Raw genomic sequence first — 23,326 nt, 5'->3', positions numbered from 1 at the left:
CTCAGGAAAGTTGCATATTGGACCAGGATTGACTTCCAGACTATTTGAAACGTCACAAATCATGCTCCCCTAAAATCAGACTCTCAGTGAGCACAGAGAAACTTTCCACTTTGAGTAGATTAATGTGAAAACATCTTTCTAGTGTAAAACTGCACATACATCATTGAGCACAGTGAAGTTCAAACTTCCAACTGTAGGAACAAGAAGAAAAAGATATTTTCGAGTAGAGGGGGACTTTTAAGTTTAGATACAACCCGGCTAGCTGTTTCCCCCCTTTCCAGTCTTTGTGTTAAAGCAGTGCTAACTATCTGTTGGCTGTAGCTTCATATTTACCATACACAGAAGTATCAATCTTCTCTCTGCAAGAAAGCCTATTTCCCAAAATGTCGAACTTTAAGGTGGATGTTAGAGACAGTGACTGCGGGGCTCTTACCAGGGCAGATTTGTCTATATATGGAAAGGCTGGGTAGAGTTACGCTGTGGTGTTTTTAACCACTAGTAGCGCTATGGACCAATGTTTTTATGTGTGGGGTTTTGTTGCATGCAACTGAGGACACAGGTGACCTATTCCCCGCTATCTGTCTAACCAACAGTTGATGGCAATAATGTGCAAGAAGCAACAAAGCTGCTGCAAAGGCAGTGAAGAAGAAGACTGCTAGTATGCAAACATGGATGGAAATAATGTTAAAATTGGTTTAACAAATATGTTATGCAGAAAGAGATGCATTCAATGTTTGTTAGATCTAAAAGATACACATGTAATTGTAAAGTTTTGTTAGTTGACAAGAAACCTCCACAGGGCACCTTTTAATGTTTAAAAAACAAATTCATTTGTTAAATTTAATTTATACTGTCCTCATAAACAGGTTGTAACATGCAGGTTGTTTACAGACATCCTTTCTTGGAATTAAGAGGCTACACAGGTTAATGATTTTTATGTTAAAATATTCAGCTTCATAGGGGAATGCATTAGCTTACTCTTAATATTTATTTTAAAAAAACTTAATGCATTATGTCTCTTCACACTTGGCCGCAACCTGCTAACAGCTCATCAAATGTGACCCAGCAGAATAAACTCTCAGACCTGCCTGCAGTTTAATTTATGGTAACCACACTGTAAACATTATCCAAACACAGTACGTAAGCTTAAGAATATACTGTATTTACAAAACGTATTCAACATCACAAACTTGTATGAAAACTAAGAAAACAAGGATGCATTAACAATACCATAAAAACACTCAAAAATACTAATACCATTAAAGCAAAACTAATTTTACATGAAAACAAATTGAGATTCTTTTGCACTTCCAGTTGAGACTGGCGACCCCATCACCAACATTTACCAAATGTTTTCATGTTGCAACTGACAGGAAGGCACATCTGAAACAACCACGGCACAAATATATCCATAAATAAACATAAAAAACCATTTAAAACAGACGTAAATACAACTTTTAAACAAAATTCTTCATGCACATTTGACTGGTGGTTATACAAAGGCTGATGTAGCCCAGTTTAAAAGGTCAGGAGTGACACAAGGAGATGCTAATTATCACTAGCAATAGTGTATCAACCCAGTAACTTCAGTTAACTTCACATGCAACCATTCTGAAACCCTATTATTATGATAGAACATTACTCAGCACACATTTGTATGAGATATTTCAACCCATCCTATTAAGCCACAAGTCTGTTTAGAGCTAGAAATCAATTGTGATTGCCGTCGTTTTTGGAATGTAAACAGATTATTGCTGTTTCTGACCAAATGTTTGTCTCTTGCTCTGGGCTACAAAAATGTGAAGGGTACTCCAGCGATTAAGCACTGCATTCCTATAAAATCGACAGACTCCTAAGTCCTTTAGGAAGAGCGCCGGGATTGGAAGCCAATTTGACATAGTGGCCAAACCGTGTGATTACAGCAATGGAGTCATTCACGTGATGCACCGGGGGCCCGAAAAGACATTAAACGAAACAGCTGTAAAACGGTGGATACATTCTTTTGAGCATCACAACCCCCGCAAATGACTTGTTTCATCAGAATTTGATCCATTCGGTCCAATAACATTTAAAAAGTCTAGAAGAGCCACACAATTAAATATTTTTTTCCCCCCATTCAAGTTAATGGAGGGCTAAACCGGAAGCTAGCAGCTTGGCCGCACTCAGCCACGCTTGGCAGGTGAAGTGTCTAGTGTGCTGCTCCACAATGCAGAAACATATGCGGAAGATCAGCGTAATATTATGTTAGGAAAACTAACTTTTTTTAGCTTCATGTGCCACCAAGCAGCTTCCATAAGAATGAACGGAGCCCTGCCTACGACGCTGTATCCAGTTCTCCCTTAAAACATCCATGCTCACAGTGAACAGCTTATATAAAGAAGGATCAAAATCAAAGCAGCAGAACCAGAGATTGTCTCCTCTTCATCAAAACTTGATGACACCTACATTACCCACAATGCAACTCAACCACCAACGATGTGTTATGCTAGTAGCAGCTAATGTAGCCTCGAGTCGCTACCCTCAGTCAGAGATGAGGAGCGAGCTACAGAGCTGAGCTCCTTTTTCTGACGCCATGTCCTTTTTTCATTCAACTTTTAGTCTTCAGCCCCAACCATCGCTGACTCAAGTGACATCGATCGAGGCAGTTTGACAGATTTCGCGCAGCTCCCTCTGGAGCAACAAGAGGCTCAATACAACCTTTTTTTCACATATGCAGTAGTACTCCCTAAGACCTGTAAATGCGTAACAACGGTGGAGTTCCCTCTGAAGCATTTCAAATTTCAATCTGTTTGTAGGAAAACAATCCCAGTAATTCACCGCTAATACAGGGAGGTCTATACACAGACACCTGGCCATGTGGCCATGTTGGGGACTGCCTCTTCCACTGTGTAGAAGATGGTCCTGAATGGTTCACATAACAAAAACTAAGGGAAGCGGCTTGGTACTGCTCTTTATCGAAGGTGGGAATTTATTATATATATTTGTTATACTTCATCCTTAAAGTATTTTCTCTTGTAACAGCAAAACATAGTTTGGAAACAGTCAAAGCAGAAATCTCATCTTTGTGGGGCTTTTCCAAGTTTTTTAAAAAAAAAAAGGGGAATGGCCTTGTTGCGGCACCTTGTGGCCACTGGGGGGTAAGACCCACTAAAACTGTTGTTCTCACCAACTGTAGTTACAGTGGGGGCAGTAATAAGCCCACCAGTGCTTGACGAAGAAGACACTGTACTAGAAAACCTACTTGGACAAAGGAACAAAGGTTACATTGTTTTATTGAAAGTGCTGTCAAAGAGTATGTTTCGGAAAAGACCACTCATAACCCTATTTACCAAAATTAGCACATGTATGCAGGTTTTTTAAATGCAGGTAAACCTAAAAAAATAGGTGACTGACTCCTTCCCCATTGCCAAAAGACAAGTTTGCCTTTTTTTGTCTTTTTCCATGTGCCATGTCATGTTACTAAAAATGTTATTTTTTGATATGTTGTTGTATATCTCACTGTCTGTATCTCACAGTGGCAGTAGTCTTGCATAGCCAGACCTAACTCCACAGTGCTCTCCTTATTCCCTCTTCCCCTGCAATCAGGAGCAGCTCTCTCTCTCTGTCACTCACTGTCTTTGCCAGTGTTACACATGGCACGTTGTTCCCATAGACTGTAAAAAAAAACAATAAACAATGTAGAACGTGTGTCAACGCCTCACCAGAAAAGGGAAAAAAATGAGCGTGTCCACCCGGGTGTAATGTTTCCAACACTGCCGATCGGACCTGGAGCCGATGAATACCCCTCACTACTGCACTCATTTGACCCGGGAATAAATACCGATTGTACTCCTTCCCACTGAAGACAAAAGCCAGATGTTAGTGGGTGTTAGTGGGCTTTTTGTCCAGAGTAAAAGGGGCTTAAGATGAAGCTGTCAGTATACTTAAGAAGTTTGAGGGTTTCTATAAATTTCCAAAAAATGGACAATCCAACATTCACACCCACTTCATGTTGTGATTAGTCAGAAGCACAGAGGAGGGAAAGGAGCCAGGAGTGACTCTCTCTAGCTCTACTCTCACACTCCTGTGACTTTTCATGGAAACAACCGACACTATGAATCTCTTTCCAGGAGACGCTGTCTAAAAAAAGTAGGCACAGTTATCCCCATATTTAAATAATATCACGCCTCACTGAAGACCGGCTTCTCACTTCCCCTTCAAGTGTAGCCGTTCGGAACAACTAAAGACATTTTGGATTTCAAACATGATGGGACGATATGTTGTGCAAACTAGTTCTGATCGAGCATAACCTGAAGCCAAGGACTAACTGTATGAATAGGAACATAAAAGGCAGCCGCTTCCCTAAACACTTCTACTAGATCCATCTGGTATCGTCTCCCAAGCAGTGAGACCAGATGGGGCTAAGAAACACCAGGCCTCTTTGTTATTCATCCAGTCAACAGACTTGAATGGTTATCAGTATGATAGCTCGTGAATTATAAGGAGCTCAGACTACTTTGTACATGCTCAACTTTAGCATTGTGATGAGGTAAACTACTCATGGCACAATGAGGGAGGACAGACCCCAAAATGCAACAAGGATTTCTAGCTCCAAACTCAGTGTGCTGGGTTCACGTCCTGGTTCTGGTTTTGGTTGAGATTGTTGTTGAGATTGTGGAGCGCGTGGTGACGTTGGTGCCGGTGCAGGTGAATGGCGTTTGACTCGGGTATGTCAGTAGGTGCGAAAGCGCTGGACACCAGGGGCATGAACTGGCGAAATATGCTGACGCTGCCATGCCAGAAGGTCGGCTGAGGTAGTCGTCCGGCAATAGTCCATGTGCGGGTGGCCGGGTCGTAGGCTTCCACCACATCTGACAGTTCAAACGTATTGTCGTAACCACCAGACACGTATAATTTACCGCCTAGGACTGCCACACTGCCTCCAACGTGGACCTGGATAAAAGAAATGAGATTAAGAAAATGTAGTTTGTTGTAATACATGAACAAATAATTACATATGGTAGTAATGGAAAATTTAAAGCTTTAAAGTTCTTCTTATACTCCATTTAAATTATTCAACTAATAAGTTCATGTCATATCACTAATGCACTAAGGCGTTAATTACATTTCCTACCAATGCTTGAAAGTAATCATACTGGCATCATTCATCCGTCACCTTTGCTGTATTCAGAAAATTAAAATAACTAGTGACAAACTGCAGTATTTAAAACAGCTCTGCTTATTATCATCTTTGAATTAATGGCAGTGTTGTCGACACTTCTCATTATTGTGCTAACAGACAACAGTCAGATGCGAAACACAAACCTGGGTCATCGGACTAACTTTGTCCCACTCGTTCTTCTGAGGGTTATAAACATCAACCTCAGCAGAGTCATCCCTACAAAGAGAAACACAGCAAAGTTAAGACACTGCCAAAACAATCATTGCTTCAAATGTATTCATACTAACTTTACTGACTATTGCAACAACTCTGTCAGAAGAATAATCAGAACCATAATCAACAAGAACCAGCATAAAACATAGACATTGAATTTAACCATATTTAACTCCCTTTGTAAATTTGCACAGTGGACTGTCACATCTATGACATGATTAGGATATTTTGTACCTTGACTTTCTCTATTACATTCTCTATTAGTGGTCTTGTATTGTCATTTATCACAGCAGGAAAGAAGACAACCATGAGTACACTGGCGCACCCATGTGGTAGAACAACAGAATGACTGTTGCAGTATAAATGCCTTTACTCCGATCCTTTTCTTAAGTAAAGTATTAATACAACAGTGTAAAAATACTCAATTACAAGTAAAAGTCCTGCATTTAAAAACCTACTTTAGTAAATATTCAGTATCTAAAGATAAAAAGTACTTGTTCTGGAGAAAGATCTGAAAGATCTGACCTTGTGACTGTTATAAATTACATTATTAATACTGATGCATCAATGTACAAGCAGCATTTTACTGTCCTATCTGGTACTGTTCTGATACTCACATTTGGATTAATCTTTGAAACAATTCTCAATTATTTCTGTGAAATATTGTAATTTTATCTCAAACAGTCATTTAAATGAAAATATTTGAGAAGTTTAGAGGGAGAATTTCTCTTTTTGGTGAAACTGACGCAAGTAGATGCTGCTTTTTTTGTTAAGGGATCACAAGCAATAAGGTTGGGACAACCTGTTTAATCTTAAGCAATGTGTTATATTTAGTAAACTCATATCATTCCTTTATGTAAAATCTTAATCTGAAAACTAACTGGTAAATAAAGGTATCAAATGTAGCGTAAAAAGTTGAATATTTACCTCTGAAATGTAGTGGAATAGAAGTATAAAGTAGCATGGAAATACTCGTACTCGTAATACAGATACTAGTATCTGGATTAGTATCTGATTCTGCAAGTAGACTCTAAATAATGGTAAATAAAAGTATAAAGATTTAGTTTGGATATGTAGCTCACCTGATAAAGTAGATGAGGCTTTTGAGGGTCACAGTTTTGGGTGTGAAGGACCATGGAGGCAGCTGTCCACAGCTGACCATGGCCCAGCGGTTTGTGTCTGCATCGTAACTCTGGATGGCCATGGTGTCATCCCCAGTCAGGGAGCCTATGGCGTACAGGCGTCCGCTGCACGTAGTGGTGGAGCAGTTGTCCATGGGGTGCAGCATGGGCGGTAAGGCCTCCCAGCAGTCCAGAGCGTGATCGTAGCGTTCGGTGCTGTCCGACGCCACCACATAGAGCTGACCCCTCAGCACGCAGGAGCTGTGGTACTCGCGGGCCTTCAGCATGGGTGACACCTCTGTCCACTCATTGACGCTGGACTTGTAGCGCCACACGCCATCGTAGAGGCGAGACCCATCAGAGCCACCTGGGGGACACACACATGTTGTCTCAATGGTGCGAGTGCATCAAGGATTTTTAGCAGTATTTTGAGCATAATCTCAAAAGACCTTTCATATTTAAAAAAGAAGAAAAAACTTATCTACATTTTAAAAATCTGCGGACGTCCTGTTCATTTCGTCTTTGCAGTAGCTCAGTTTATGAGTTTAGAATATTCCAGACAGCCTGTCATGCAGCTATTTGCAGTCCTCCTCCTCCTCAATCTGTCCAACTGTGAAGATTTAATATTTCAAGCTACTTTGCTGTGTTTAAAAAACCCAATGTACCTTCTAAAGGTTTCAATTACATTTTTATCTAAATTTAAATTAGCCCTTACACCAATATAATATCATACATAATATCCCAAGTGTTATTTCAAAGAAATTGTATCCATGGTAATGAAAACTAAATCCTCCTCTGTCAACATTATGCAATCATATGCTGCTGTTATTTCTGTCATCGAGGGAGTGAGCTAACACTGCTAAATTTATGGCCCACCACCAATGTCTTGCAGGAGACACAAGCTCTTGACTGAACGACTAGGATGATTTATTATGATTATTATGATTATGATTTAGGGAGACAACCTCTTTTCAGGATAGGCCAGTCCACTGGTTATGAAGATGAAGATAGTGATGGTGATGATAGCACCACTGATGTCCTGGCAGCACACCATGTCCTGCCTCCCTTTCCCTTGTTCACACATGGTGAGCCACTAGCCAAAGTTTATTTATAAGCACATCCTGACGGCCATTTCCTAAGATGAAGGAGCGGGAATGGAAATCTACTGACTGGAGCTTTCACATTACAGTGAATCTAATATACACAGCAACTGTAACCACCGCACACCGTCTGTGCTGTGACTTGGCTTTCAGTAACTGGGACACTGCACAACGCTGAACTCTGAACTACAAGAAACACACAAGAATCTGATCCAACATTAATTTTAGGTTGAATGCGTGATTGACATACCGTTTACTCCATTCACTTAATAATAATGAATGAATAATGACATTTGTCTTTTCATCAATATTTAGAATATTTGGCTTTGGATGCCAACCACTGCTCTTGAGATAGAAAGTTGCTTGAACCTCTTTCAATAATTTACCTGAGACATACATATCGTTTCCGAGGGCAGCGATGCTGTAGCCTCCTCCAAGGTGGTCAGGGAACTCAGCCAGGTAGCGCCACTGTCCGGTTTGGGGGTTGTAACAGTCCACTGTGACCAGCTCATCACAGTCCTGGTCGCAGCCTCCTACCACCACCAGGATTTCGGCCAATCCCGTGGATGGCCGTGGCCGCATACGGTGGCAGGGCCTGTCATGGCGGTCGTACTCACAGGACTGGAAGCTACGAGCTTCGTTCACCATGCGCAGGCAGGTGGGGGAAAGGTAGACGAGTGGGTCGCTCTCCACGTGGGCCAACAGAAAGAACCTCCTGACGAAGGGGAGTCGGACCTGTTGGAGGAGCTCGGGCCAGTAGTGCAGTCTCCGCTGAAGATCAGCCTTCACCCAGCGCACCGCAATTTGATAAACCGTCTCCTCCTTGTCCACGCAAAGCTCATCATCTGACACAAACTCAAGGAGGCGCTTCCATGGCAACCGCTCAAAGTCCATCCCTTTGGCCAGCTCCATTATGTTTTTCAGGACAAAGCAGCGAGCACTTGTCGCCAGCTCTCGGCAAGCGTAGGCCTCTGCAAAGTCCTGGATCTCTAAGCAGTTGGAAACATCCAGCCGCTGCTCCAGAAAAGCACAGCAGGCCTCTTTGACAGAAGGGAACTGAAACAGATCAGCCGTCTTCAGCAGGACGTCCACATTGTCCTGAGTGACAGTGACCCGTCCTGTGTAGCAGAAGTCCACCAGCAGCCCTAAAAGCTCAGCTGACACCTCGTGTAGAACCACCCGGTCCATTGCACTCTCTCTCAGAGTTCCTGCGAACATAGCCCGGAAGTAGGTACTGGCAGCGGCCAACACTGTGCGGTGACAGTGGAACTCGCGTCCCTCAGCACACAAAGTCACATCGAAAAACTTTCGTTCGGCACGGAGCTCATGGATTCCCCGCAGTAGGTTGAAGGCATGGGCCGTGTCGAAAAAAGGCAGGGTGGATGGTTGTGTCTGTAAGACCGGCTTTTCCATCTCTCCTCTCTCTGGGTGTCTTAGTTTCTGGTGGTTGTGCTCAGAATGTTGTTTTCATCTAAAACAGATAGACCAGAAACATACATCAAATTCAGTTTCATGCCTTTATGTTACAGGTAGGGCTGCAACTAACAACTATTAGTCTATCTTGATCAATGGAGTAACTGAGTGGTTTGTCAAAAAATACTAGACAACAGTCAAATCCCCAAAAATAATCAGTTTACAATCGCTCAAAATCAAGGAAAAGCAGCAAATCCTCACAACTGAGAAGCTGGAACAAGGTTTTTTTTGCTTTAATGATTTAAGGATTAATAAAGTAGTTTCAGATTAATTTTGTCACTTGACGAATCAATTAACCAACAAATCATGACAGCTCTGACAGCCCATACCATTGCCAAACATGAATCTATATACAGTGGTTTATAATGGTGAAGGAACTGAGAAATGGCTATGATGACATCTACCAACATTCAAGAAAGTTTCACAGTTCAGGTCCTAACAAAGATTAAACTCAAAAGAGACGTATGAATTTACATTTCTACAACCTCAGTGTCTGATGAACTGTCTAAAAGCAAACACCATCAGTTAAATACACTATTTTAGAAACTATACAGCCAGACATGTAAGCAATGAAACTGGCCACTGACTTGAATAAATCAAGATTTTTTTAAATAAATAAAACCAAACTGTTCATTCCCCTACCTGACGAGCCCTTCCAGGTACGTTTCACAAGCAAAGTAACAGCACAGTCTGGAATACACGACGGCGAAGCTCAGCACGACTCTGGTGAATATGACCAGCTCCTTACTCGTGTTTAAGAAAGAGAGCTTGTGCTCAGGAGCTATAAATACACCAGCAGTGTCCATTTCCAGGCAAGCGGGGGGGTTTGGGAGAACACCTAACATACCGTGGTCTGATGCTGTGGGGAGAGTATAAACCCCCCCCACTGGTATGTCTCTGTGGTCAGTCAGCGTAAGTAAGTGGTCTCTGAGAGAGGAGCCAGCTAAGCCCGGGCCTCCTCACCACCACGCTGACGACCAAAACACAGAGCTTCCTGTCATAATATTCTGCAATCAGCTCACCAAAGTACCACAGCAGCACAGTCCTGTTCTGATCGCAGCGCACAAACAGGAACAGGGGCGGCGCAACTGTCAAAAACAGCTAACGTCAACATGTTAGAATTAGTGAGATATTTATCTCTATGAGATTCAATGTACTAGGACAGTGCAGACATGCAGAATAAATCCAACGTCTTCCATGTTTTTGTTTTGTATTCTCAATCTCACAATGTCTGTCCAACACTTGGGTCCAGACTGAAATACGTCAACAACTATTGGATACATATTCTACATGGTCCCCAGAGGTTGACTCTTACTGACTTAAAAAAAAAGAAGAAATCTAGGAAAATTGTGATGCGCACTTCATACCATTTTCTAAACAAATAATCGATTAATTCTCAGACAGAAAATTGGCAATAACAAATAGTTGCAGCCCTAAAGGCCTTGGACTGCGGCAAATTGTGCACACAAATAATCAAGAAAATAATAGGAACTGATTATAGATCTGATTATATTCTATAGATGGAGGGATTAATCAGTCAGCCAATTTGGTATTGTGAGATAATTGGCATCATCTGATGCCTGCGCTCATGAGGCTGATAAACAAAGAAGCCCTGTCAGTGTGGCTGCTGTGCAACGATGTTAGCGCTCCCCTCTGTCAGTTTTGGGAAGGTGGTGAAGTTTGGAGCCCTGTATTATAACTCTCATACATCCTGCTATAAACGTTTGCCTAAATTTCCTCAGTCCCCAACGTCGTTTGTAAATGCTAACACTTTCCTCCCATCCTAAAGGACAGTAGGTCTAATCTAAAACTGTTACTGGCTAATATAACCATGTATATTAGATTGTAATGTGCATGGAATAATGGAATTAAACATTTGATATCTGCATTGTATATCAGTAGGACTGTGTATTGGAGAAAACCTGGTGTTATGATACGTATCATGATACAGGGGTTACGATTCATTACATCGTGATAAATTGCGATACTCTGAGCAAGGCAATGTATTTTAATACATTTGAAATTTAAATACAATTTTAGGAAAATGGTCAAAGTATAAAGAACACACCACCATATGTATAAAATAGTGTTTTAGAGAATCCATACAATATCACAAAACAAAATATTACGATGTATGTATGCATCAGCTTTCGGTCACCTTGCTCTCCAATTATTGGGATCAGCCATCGAAAAACCCACATTAGTCAACCACTTTCACATTTTAGTTATTCACTGGAATGAAATCACCAGGACAAGAACAGACACGTGAACTCACTGAACAAAACAAGTTGCTATGCAGTTAGTAGGAACCTGCATTAAAGGCCTGTTTAGGATTCTTGTCAGTATTTGGAGATGATCATTCCTTCTCAAAATACACAGGTATCTCCTTACAGAGATTTGTTTAAAGGTTGTATTAAAGCCCCTCGTCCTCTGGCCGAAGGTCTCGGCACACATTCCACACAGGGGTTCAACAATGCAGCGGTGTGCATGGCTCTGTGAGGGATCAAACTTCTCTCCTGAAAGGCAGACAGGACCTCACAGATCAGACCTGCACTAAAAAAAACATCTTCCCAACTTCTGTGCAAGTGATTGTCTTTATGGTAGAGGGGATAATGGAATTTCCTTACATAGACGTGATGAGCTTTCCTTTCCCTCAGTGGTGCATGTGACTTCTTACTCCCACTGCCTTCTGTTATAAAAACTAAAAATGTTCTTTTACAAACTCATCCAAATAGTATTCTTTCGCTGTTTTATTTCTTATGGCACATGATCACCAAGAGCTAAGCAATGATTTCTCAAAACTCTTCCAACAAAGTGTAGCTTAATACTGCCAACAGTCAGTCAAAGTATTGAGCAACTTGCAATCAGTGTGTTTACCAACCAGCTCCGAGAATAGCTGACAGAAATTTATACTCTTAAGGGAAGGGAGAGAGGGGAGGTGAGAGGGAGGGAAACAGTGGAGGTAGTGGAAACAATCTCTCTGCTATGAGTGAGGGGTACAGAGAGATCAGTGTAACACACAGTATATGACCTACACAGCCGGCTATATGGGTGAAAGGGGCCCTATGCCCCCTTTCATCACGGACCTTAACAGCATTAGCCTGTCTGCCCCGAGACCTGAACTCATGACCTGCAGTTATATTCAGGACAAAAACACTAAGAGAGGTACAATGCTGTTAGTCAGAGGACTTAAGTAACGTCTCGGTTAAAACTCTAGAGTCGTCTCATAGGAGGAGAAGTACTACAGAAAGAGCAATATTCTACGCAAACAGCAGTTTCTATACATTTTTATATCATCTTTGTGGCCAAACTCAATTCAATTTGTATGCCTCTGAATTATAACAGAAGTTATCTCAAGACACTTTTCAAATAGAGAAGGTCTAGACCGCACTCCTAAACAAAATATATCTATTTTTTTGTTTTCATTTTAATTGCATATATAAGAGTGGTTTAAATTGATATGACACAATTATAAAAAAAAATATAACCCATCAGGACAAATTATATGTTTGACATCATGCCGTGGAAATGGCCTGTGGGCTGGGAGTTTGAGACCCCTGCTCTAGAGGATGGGTGGTCTTTTCTATTAGAATGGTTGATGAGAGGGTCTATTCCTGTACTTGGTCACATGTAAGTGTATCTGTAGACTTACAATCATAACTACTGTAAATAGAAACTCTGCAATTATTTCGACAGTAATGCACGGACTAAATTAGCCTACTGAATCAGAGTTAAAACATCCAAGAGTATAAGAGTCAACAGACATGCTAGTGGGACTGTACTGTAAGCAGAGCAGAGATTTTTGAGGATCTATTGGCAGAAATGGAATATAATATTGATAGGTATATTTTTATTACTGTATAATCACCTAAAAAATAAGAAACATTGTGTTTTTGTTACCTCAGAATGAGCCACTTGTAGGCTTCAGATCACCTTCCATGTAGTCTGCCATGTTAAACTGTCATGTTTCTACAGTATCCCAGAAGGGACAAACCAAACACTGGCTGTAGAAAGGCCTTTCTGATTTTTTTGGGAGTGTTGCGGCCACAGTAGTTTCTCCTACACACTTCACAGCCGGTTGTCAAATACAGACAGGAGTGGTGTTCAGTTAGTCGCAATTTGCAACTTCACCACTAGATGCCACTAAATCCTACAAACTGGATTTTAAGGTAAATGTTAATGTCAGCATGGTAACATCCTCACAATGATGACATGCTGATGTTTAACAGGCAAAATGTTTGTCATCTTAGTGACCAATTAGCAGCAAACGCTGAGGGGAAAATCAGACTACATTTTGACCTGATGATGGAGCTTGGTAAGAACTTGAAGGATCAACAAAAATATTACAAATAATCCTGAGGGGGACGTCAATGTAGGAACCAAACAGTTATTGAGATATTTGAGTCTGGATCAAACAGACAAACTGTGACTGACATCCCTCAAGTAGAAATACAAAGGCAGAAGACTTTAAGGAAACAGAACAAAGCAATATTCAAATCTAGAAAAACAAGTTTGGCTTGATTTACTTCACTTCATAAAACTATGTGGCCTCCAAGAGTCCAAGTGGAGCTGTTGCATGTGAACAGAGTAAATCAAAAACAGACTCAGTTTACATGCAGGAGCTCACACTGTGTTCTCCGTCTCCTGGTTTGAACGCCAGTGTTGCCCCTTGCTGGTGCGAGCTTCAGGTACTACCGAAGACAATTTACATACAGGCTCCTTGAATGCTGTTTTGCATTTGTGTCAATAGCTCTACTGTGTGCAGGGACACTTTGAATATCACAGAGGATATGAAAAGAAGCACATAACCTGAAATCATCAACCCGTTGATCCGTTCTGCAACACGACAGCGCTCAGCCTCGTTGCGGCCCAGAACTGCACCTGGTGGGATAACAACCACACTAGGACAGCTGCTGTGTCTGCTGTCGCTCCAGGCCGGTGGGGGCCAAGGCAACCATCGGAGCGGAGTGACATAAACCCCTTGTTCTCCACAGCTGAGCCTGGTCTGGCCATAAAAAGGCAACCACACCACACTCATCTCCTTTCCCCACGGAGGAGGGCCAGCACGAGGCTACTCACAGCAAACAACACTCAGATAAGGAGACAGTGCGAGAATGGATATGTTGTTGGTATGCTGAGACCACCGTGTTTCGTCTGAATGATCGAAAAGGGTCTCAGCAAGCATCTGTCCAGCCAAGGGTGGAGTGTAACTAAGTACAGTTACTTTATCAAGAGGGACATACTGTACTTTTTTACTCCACTACATTTATTTCTCAGCTTGTAACACATATATGAACTAATAACATAGTGTCAAAGATTAAACTACCCAACCCTTATATAAAGTTATTATCATCTTTACCTAATTAAAAAGGTCCAGTGTGTAACATTTAGGAGGATCTATCGGCAGAAATGGAATATAATGTCCATAGGTATGTTTTCAATCACTTGAAAATAGGAATAGTTGTGTTTTCGTTACCTTAGAAACATTTTTATCTACAGAGGATGCGGGTCATCTTCCACACAGGCTACCATGTTGATACAGTAGCCCAGAAGGGACAAACCAAACACGGGCTCTAGATAGGGGCCATTCACGCGTGGTATTTAGTTAGTTGTGGTCTGCAACTTCACTGCTAGACGCCACTAAATTCTACACACCTTTGAAATCCTGCTTAATAACTCCTCATTAATATAACAATCTGAGGCACTTTGCATAAGGAATACTTTTATTTTGATACCTACATTCTGCTGCTACTAGTTACTTCCACTTCAATAAGAATTTCTATGTGTTTCTATGACTTTCACTTGTGATGGAGTACATTTATATTCTTGTATCGCTGCTTTTGATGAGGAAAAGTATGGCTTCTTTGCTTCTTCCACTCCCGTGCCCTGCTGCCATGTCCTTGACCAAGGCGGGAACCCCTGCCAGGCCGAGTAAAACTTTCATGACTGCGCCTACAGTCATTAAAGCAGCACATTATTAACCAGTCCTCTGCTAGGAATGCAGGGCCGAATACATTTTAGAGCCACTTAGAAGGTCTGTTTCTGGTTACGTCTCAGGCTTTACGGACAGCGATGATTTCAAATGCCGAGCAATGTGCTCCTTCATCTGCCCCTGCATTCCTCTAATTCCTGCTCCTGTAACAAGAGTTACGGTTGGAAGTTAGAATAAACATCACACAGCTCCTCCATTTGTGAGAACACAATGTAAAGTAGTACTTACTTTACCACGGCTCGCCTAGCTAAGATCTACAAGGATGTCTCCCCAGTTCGCCATCAAGACGTCGCTTCTGGACAATGTCTCAAATGCTGGGCCGAACGCTTGACCCTGTCAGTGTTTTCTTGCCCTCTTTCTCTTTATACCAAAACAATGTACTTGCCTTCACCACGTTACCGGTTGGACACTGACCCTGATAAAGTGGAAATCTCCTGCACCCCCATCTTTCCTTTCTTAAGCTCTCTCTCTCTCTCTCTCTCTCTCTAATGCATTTTTCAAGCTCTTTGGTCTCTCAAACAAAGAATAGTACCTTTACAGATATTCCAAACTAATAAATTAATTCTGGAGGGGGGGCACGGTGAGGTTTCTGTTTTAGTTTAGTTTAGTTTTGAGGAGTATGAATACAACAGTTCATGTGTTGAACATCCTCATTTGTATTAGTGTTTTCCTGCTGGTATAATATGTGTATGTCACTGTGTCCTGTGCTCACTTCATGTTTTGTTTCCCTTATGGCACATTATAAAAAAAAGAAGGCAACTGATGCAAAAAAAAACAAGCAATAAAAAGTTATAATAAACATTTGCATAAGTCAGGCCATACAAGTACAGCACAGTGAGGCCTCAGTCTGACTGATTGCTCTGAGAGAGAAAAGAAAGCCATATTTGGACCATGATAATATTCAAATATGAACAGCAAATGATAGATCATAGCTCAGATTAAAATGCAAAGGCCCAACAGCACACAGAGATGGAGTCCCTGTAACCTAAATCACACTTATTATGCTAATGACACAACAAACACAGCAACTGTTTAGCAACTTCTTGTCTAATTAGCGCAACGACTCCATTTTTTACCCATTAAAAAAAATAAATGCCTTTATTGTTTATGTTCAAGGCGCAAATCGTGATTTTAAGACCTCTCCCTGTGCACATAAAACTACTGTCAGGTTTAAATAACGGAGCTCGCTGTTTTCCAGTCAGACATAAACTGTCAATCTGCCCTCCGCTCGGATAAAACACCGACCTTCCCCGAACAAACACAGCTTTTTAGTCAACTCACCAGCATCTGTCTTCACCGGGGGATAGAGTTGTTTTAGTTTATAGAGTATAGCGAGATAACGCCTCAGAAAACGAGCTGGAATTAAAGTTTGATGCCGCGGATCTCCTCGGCCTCTCCTGCGCCATGATACCCTGTAGTGTAATAAACGCTGCCTTCACGGGCCGTCGGACATATCACATTCAACACGCAGGCGAGCTCAAAGTAGACAATCCTCGGGTGGAGGGCAGTGTTGGAAGTACTCAGATTAAATCATATTCAAATTCAAATTAGAAAGCACATTTATAAACAGCCCGTGTTGAGCAAAGTGCTGTGCAAAGCAGAGCAGGTAGAGGAGAACATAATTAAAAGAAACCCAGTTTAAACACAAATACTGACATAAAATAAAAATCTATTTCACTTGAGTTTAGGTTAACGTTAAATATTAATATAAGAAGTAAAAGTCCTGCATTCAAAATTGTAAAAGTGCAAACACAAAAAGCAACGTACAGTTTTTACTTCACTACATTTGTCGCACAGCTTTAGTTACAACTTACTTTGCCGATTACCATTTTCCATACCCCTCCTGTTAAAACCATGCATCTCTAAATGATGATTAAAAAAAATAATTGTTTCAGACCAAAAACACAAAATAAACTCTGCATGCAAAAAGAAGCCTAGATTGAGCACTTGAACGCAGCATTTAACACTTTGAGACACTGGGCAGATCTCAGCTGAAATAGTAACTTTAGTAGTTTACAATATATATTCCCAAAAGCAATAATTTAATTTCATTTTAAATTAATTTCGAGGATCCCCAAATACACTCTCAATTACACAATTTACTTCACTAACAGTGAGAAGGTTTTAACAATGTCTGTAATGGTTAACAGACTGCACTTATAGCTTTCTGGTCTTCCGTTTTATCAAAGCACAACACGTCACATTCCCTAATTCATACACTGATGGCAGAGGCTGCTATGCAAGGTGCCAACTGCTCATCAGAAAGTAACCAAAAACCAGTAACCTCTCACACACATTCAGATACTGATGGCACAGTATTGAGGACAATTTGGGGTTTGGTGTTGAGAGACGGGCATAAAACCGCCAACCTTCTGATCAGTGGACGACCTGCTCAACCTCCTGAGCCACATCACCATCTAGGGACCCCAGTGATGTCAATGCTGCCATTGCCACCATCTAAAGGTGTTCTCAAACTGTGGGAGCCACTGCAGGTGGGGCATGGATGGCCAGGGGAAAAACACACAGTGGAACAAAGTTGAATAAATGTGATTTAAGTAGGGAAAAAAGAGTTTACTGATGAAAATTGTGCTGACTTATTTCACTGTGAAGCCCTTTGCTGCATGTCCTCCTCTCTCTCCCCCCTTTCCTCTCACTCCTCAGCTGTCGCTGTCGATTAAAGGCAATAAAAGCCCCCCCAAAGATATAGAGAGAAAAAAGCTTCAAGCATCAACTAGCAGCCAAGCATTTGGGCTCGAAGCTCTGCTTTGTTTAATGATTACCGAATGTTGGGATTGCTAGGTTTAATTTATCCAGTGTGTGGATTTTAATTTATATCAGTTTTTCTAGAAAACTTAAGAGACTTAAGGATGACTTAAAGAGAAAATATTCAACAAATAAATTTCTCTTAGAAATTTGACAGTTGACTGAAGGCTTATGTGTGTGAAGTTTTTCTTTTTCATCAAAACATAATGAGGCAAGACAATGAGTGATTTAACTGCGAAAACTACAGCTGTTAATCTGGAGGAACTGGTTGTACAAGAACTCCCAAATGTTTTCCTGTCAATGGTCCCTACATACAGGATGCTAATTTGTCAGGATTTAGTGAGAAACATCATGATGGTGTTTACGTTCAGAGATATTTTAATTGTTGGTAGTTTAGGAGGGAATAGGTGAACATGTTTGAACCAGAAGTGACTGAAATACAAAGAAAATGGAACCATTTCTAATTTTATGCTGACCTCTGGTGGTAGTGAGTGAGAATAAGACAAAAGGGGCAAAATCAGGTCAAGAGGAGATGGAAGTCTTTCTGACATGTTACGGTTGGAAAAACACACAACCATGGCTGAATCCTGCTTTATCAGATGATATCAGATCATGAAAGTGTAGATCTATAAGGTTTGAGAAATAGCTGCGTAGACTAGCGAGGAGGGACGTTATTTTCACACACACTTGCTCTGCTCAAGCTGTACAGGCCCCTTAATGTCAGGTTAATTATCAGGGGGCATAATTGATTGAGGAAGCAACTTGAATCCAGTAAGACTGATTGAAAGTTGCATATCAAGCTTTCATTATTTATATCTTTGTAGAATCTTGTAAGCGACTATTGCATTTTGGATTTAAAAGTACATTCAAGTAATCTTTTGGGCAATGTTTGCAAAAAGTGATCAGCGAGACAAGCTCATATTTCAAAACTCTGAACTTGAATTTATGAAATCCCACTGGTCCCCCCTCCATGCCTTGAAGTCTCGGCCATTCGCTCTCGTTTTCTAATTAAATCTAAAACCGAGCATCATTACCATTTTCCTTCTCCCTCTGCTCACATTTGGAAAATAAGTATTTGCATGAAGGAGTATTCAAAAGCTAATGTTTGTGCAAATAAATCTTGCTATGCTATGTATGCTCTGATGAAGGTCAGATCGACTGAAACCTCGCTAAATAAGTTTAATGGAAAGTAGTTTGGACGAAGTATAGATGTGAAATTGACATTTAAATTCAGATTCCCATATGAACGAACAAAGTCATCCATAAGCCACTTTGCACCAATTTTAACCAGCAACCCATTGACAAGGGGTGCCCTCCAAGGCTTTCACAATGTTTAATTCAATCAAACTGCTTTAAATTCAGTCCATGGAGGACACATGTACATCTATCTACCTTGGTAGCTCATCCCTCAGCGGGGGATAATGAGGAGGCAAGGAAGAGATGATGGCCTGGAATGTAAAATAAAGAGTGAAATACCCTTTGCAGTGCAATTAAGAGTGACCTACTGACGAACTTTCCCTGGCCTCACTGTGTCCCTCAGGCAGTGTAGGTGTGGGAACTGCTGACGGACTACTTCCATAGGGGTCACAGTGACATTGCACAAATGCTGCCAAATTAGGTGCTCAGAGAGAGCCCGCTAACAATTGACATTTTATATCACTTGAGATTTAGTAATTACATTTCAACCCTTAGTTATTGTCCCCATAGGGAACAGGGATGTATTTTAGTCTTTAGCCTAAACGTACACTTGTAAGACATGTATAGTTTAAAGACATTTTTGGAAATACACATATTTTAAATGTTTTCAGAAACTATTTTTGTAATATAAGAGAAAGTTTCTAAACGCCACGTTGGTCTGGTTTGAAATCTCGGAGGAGAAAGCGTTAATCCATTCAGGTGCAACCAGGAAGAGTCTTTTCAGGTGTCTTTAACTGGTCAAGCATCCAATGCTGGGAGGTGGCAGGACCGCTCACGTCCAAAAACACCCCTGTGGACATGTATCACGTACAGCTGAAGTAAACTGCAGAGTCAGCTCATTAGATCGTTTGTTATAATAGAAAAATGATTACAGCTGCCACTAATGTGTGGTCCTGCAGTCTAACAGAGTCTTTCTTCTCATTTCTGGTCCCATCTTATTGGTTACATTATTATATTATAAAAACCTTGTTAAAATAATCTACTGTCTTCCCAGGATTTCACCTCTGAGAGATCCATGTTGCCACACTATACATATACAATACATATACACACATACCGTAATAGCAGACACGATAACCTGTTGGATGAGGCTGTGTGTGTAGGTGTGGGTGTGGTGTAGCATATAAAGGAATAAGAGTATAGGATTAACTGACATGTGTAATTGTATTAAATACTACGGCAATAGTATTAATGAGTGATAGTATTTATAGTGATTAATGAACTGAGTTTGTGTATAGGATTATCGCTCATTTTATTTACCCTTTTTTTCATTTACATGTTTGAAACAACAAAAACAAACAAACAAATATTGCCCCAAGAACACAGAGGTTAAAGATAAGCACAGGGCATGATAGAATGAAAAATGACATTTTTACACCAGTTCAGTCACTAGATGGAGACATTTGATAGTTTTTATGTTATAGACACACTTACATCTTTTGACCAATAGCTTTCAGGACATAAATAATATCTCCCTCATTAATTTATAATGGAAAAAAGAAGATCTTGGCACTGTACTGCTTCTGGGCATCGCTGACTAAATTGCGCTGGCTGTAAACAAACCTACACTTCTGTTAAATGATAAATATAGAGGGGTTGTATTTTTGTACTGGCAAGGCTGTGATGCAGCCTGCTTGCTGACATCTGTCCAGCTATGACTGTAGATTCTGCTGTAATTAAAGGCTTTTAATTCAAAGTTTCCATGCTATACTTTAAGATTGGGTGGCACCATTGAGTCTTAAACAGTAAGTCTGTGTGTAGGGATGAGCGTATGCACCATTATCTGTATCTGTTCAACCATCTATATTATCTGTATTCGTATCCATGCTCGAATGGGCGGAGTTTAAACCGGACGTGGGTGTTGCTTAAACCTGAAATGGGCGGGGTTAACCAGAAATTTGATTAGAAGTTGCTATATTTATCAGAAAAGTATTTACAGACCTAGCTTTATATGAATGTTTTTGATCACAAGAAAGAGAACTACTTACAGAACAATCTTCTAATAAAAGTTATATTTACAAGGATAGTAACTAGTAGCTAGTTTTGCCATTAAAAACCTAAGAATGCTAGAAAAGACGTTATTAATGTAACCTGTAACATGACTTTTTTTGTTTAGCCAATCTGCCAAACCTTTGCACATTTGTTTTAGTGATATGTGCACACACAGATAAACATATAGTATTTATGCAGTTTACAGTGACAAACATCTGATTATGCTAACGTGACTCGGCTATGTAGTCTAACGTTACAGACATAATGCTTTGTGATTTGAGGTTGTGTTATTTTTGTGAAAAATTATTTGTTAGATTACATCATTATTACATAGGTCAGATGTATCCACCATATTACCATGCTAGCAAGCTAACGTCAGCTGTGGGTGTAGTATTAAGTAACGAGTAATAAATATGCAAGAACTTGAAAATGTGATTTGGTGATACATAATTTACCCACTTTAGTTATAACTGGGCTTTTGATCCTTTGAACAGCTGCTGAAACTGGCAGATACAGAACATTTTTGTAATTTTCAAGTGTCTTTTACTTCTTTATTTATTATTAATGGACTATTAAGTATGTGTGGGGCAACATAAGTGGTGAGATGCACTTTTATGAAAATATTTGCACCCACAGTATTTCTAGTCTAATTGAATTAAATATCTCAGTTAATCAAACTGTTTGATGTACCTCATGGCCTCAGGCCAAAGACATGCTAATTTGCCCCAACAGATATTTGATCTGTATTATTAACATGACTGGAATGTATTTGTATCTTTATTCAGTTAAAATTCAGAAATGGACATTAATTGATTCACACATTAGAATAAAAACGTTTTGATGTAAATAATTCAAATGGAACAATAATTGTAGAGCATTTAATGAAGTTGATTTCAAAGAGCATAATTCATCAATCAGTCAATCAATCAACTCATTTTCATATTATCCCCTGCCATGGGCATAAAAGCAGACACACATTCAGTTTATAAAACCCTCTCATGGCGCAGCAGTAACTTGACTTGACAGTTGTTACATCTGTAACATTAATACATTATGAACAATCGTTGTCGTCTGTTCTGTTGTATATTTAAGGGCGCAGCACAGTCAGAGTGTGAATTATTGATATGATAGACTGCAGTTTTGAATGTCAATACATCTCCCTGGAGACGGAAAGAGAAAGAAACCCCTGATAAAGAAGTGTGATCAATAGCGACAGAGGGGCGGCTGAAATAACACAGAGATAACAAGACGAGGCAAACAAATGATAAACACGCAGAGTTGCTGATGAAGGGAGAAAACTGTGAAACTGCAGAGAAGTTTGAAACAAAGCGGCGACTTGCATAGGCAGTTTTTACCTGGACCCGGTGATATAACACATGCTAATAACTACCTTCTTATGTTGTGCTACAATATCAAAGGTCAAGATGTGCTTTGGTTAATTGAATTCCAAATTTATTGCTGCACAGCGGTGCCTCTTCATGGGGTGACAGCTTTGAAGGGCTCAATAATAAGGCACGCCAGGCTTGTTGAATAAGTAGATGTATTATTTGTGCATCTGGGTCTCGGGGAAAAAGCAAAACATTCAGTAGCGGCATAAAATATTGAACAAACTCCTCTTCACTGCTCTTAACTGTATCACACTGAGCAGCTGGATGTTGCTAAACCTTGGTCAGCTGGATAAATAAAGGTTTTAAAACTTTTTTTTATATGAAGTCATTATTATTCTTGCATTCAAATATCTATTATTATTTATTATCTTTACTTGCAGGGTTATTTATGATTGTCTACTGCGCTTGCAGAATACACCTGAGGGTGGATTTGTTTCAGCTAACATACTGAATATCTGTATTCAGCATGCGCTGGTAGTTTAAGATGTTGTTTTACTGGGAGCTGACCATCCATTTATTTACCCACGATAATTAGGTTGATTCTGTAAGAGGTAGCCTATATCTTAGAACAGAAGCTACAATACTTTGCTCTTCCCTAAAGCAAAATCATAACATCAACTCCTGGTTTAAATGTTGCTTGATGACTCCCAATTGCAACCTCTGACATGTGTAACTCCATTTCTCCAACACCTCAGAGTTTGTGTTTATGATTTAATGTCTTGCAGCTGCTGTAATGTTTATCGTGTAGTGATGGAGACATGGTAGAGCAGTGCAATGGGCTCCCCTGTGCTCAAAGGTGACCCACATGAGCCACATTTTATTTGTTGTTCCATGTTGAAAGAGCCCAGCTACACTGTTCATGTGCTTTCAAGCGTGTCATAAAGGGCATCTTTCAATCAGGCATCACTGTGTGTGTGTATGTGTGT

General features: G+C 40.4%; 1 protein-coding gene across 2 annotated transcripts; it reads right to left on the bottom strand.

Moving 5' to 3' along the window:
- Window positions 1-805: 805 nt before the first annotated feature.
- On the bottom strand, window positions 806-16,491 carry klhl21 (kelch-like family member 21). 2 transcript variants are annotated; one of them, XM_035656678.1, is made up of 5 exons: window positions 16,342-16,491; window positions 7,982-9,066; window positions 6,457-6,862; window positions 5,305-5,377; window positions 806-4,932 (listed from the first exon to the last, which is right to left on the bottom strand). In XM_035656678.1, exons 2-5 carry the CDS (start codon window positions 9,006-9,008, stop codon window positions 4,597-4,599), a joined length of 1,842 nt encoding a protein of 613 aa, XP_035512571.1. In that variant the 5' UTR covers window positions 9,009-9,066; window positions 16,342-16,491; the 3' UTR covers window positions 806-4,596. The 2 variants fall into 2 exon arrangements, with proteins under 2 accessions (XP_035512571.1, XP_035512570.1); XM_035656677.1 differs by lacking the exon at window positions 16,342-16,491 and adding an exon at window positions 9,711-9,866.
- Between the last annotated feature and the right edge of the window lie 6,835 nt (window positions 16,492-23,326).

Source organism: Morone saxatilis, unplaced genomic scaffold (genome assembly GCF_004916995.1).
Source record: "Morone saxatilis isolate NCDOM2014 unplaced genomic scaffold, NCSU_SB_2.0 Contig15, whole genome shotgun sequence".
Classification (NCBI taxonomy): domain Eukaryota; kingdom Metazoa; phylum Chordata; class Actinopteri; family Moronidae; genus Morone; species Morone saxatilis.
The sequence above is the reverse complement of the archived record's forward strand: the minus strand, read 5'-3'. Positions and strand labels throughout refer to the sequence as shown.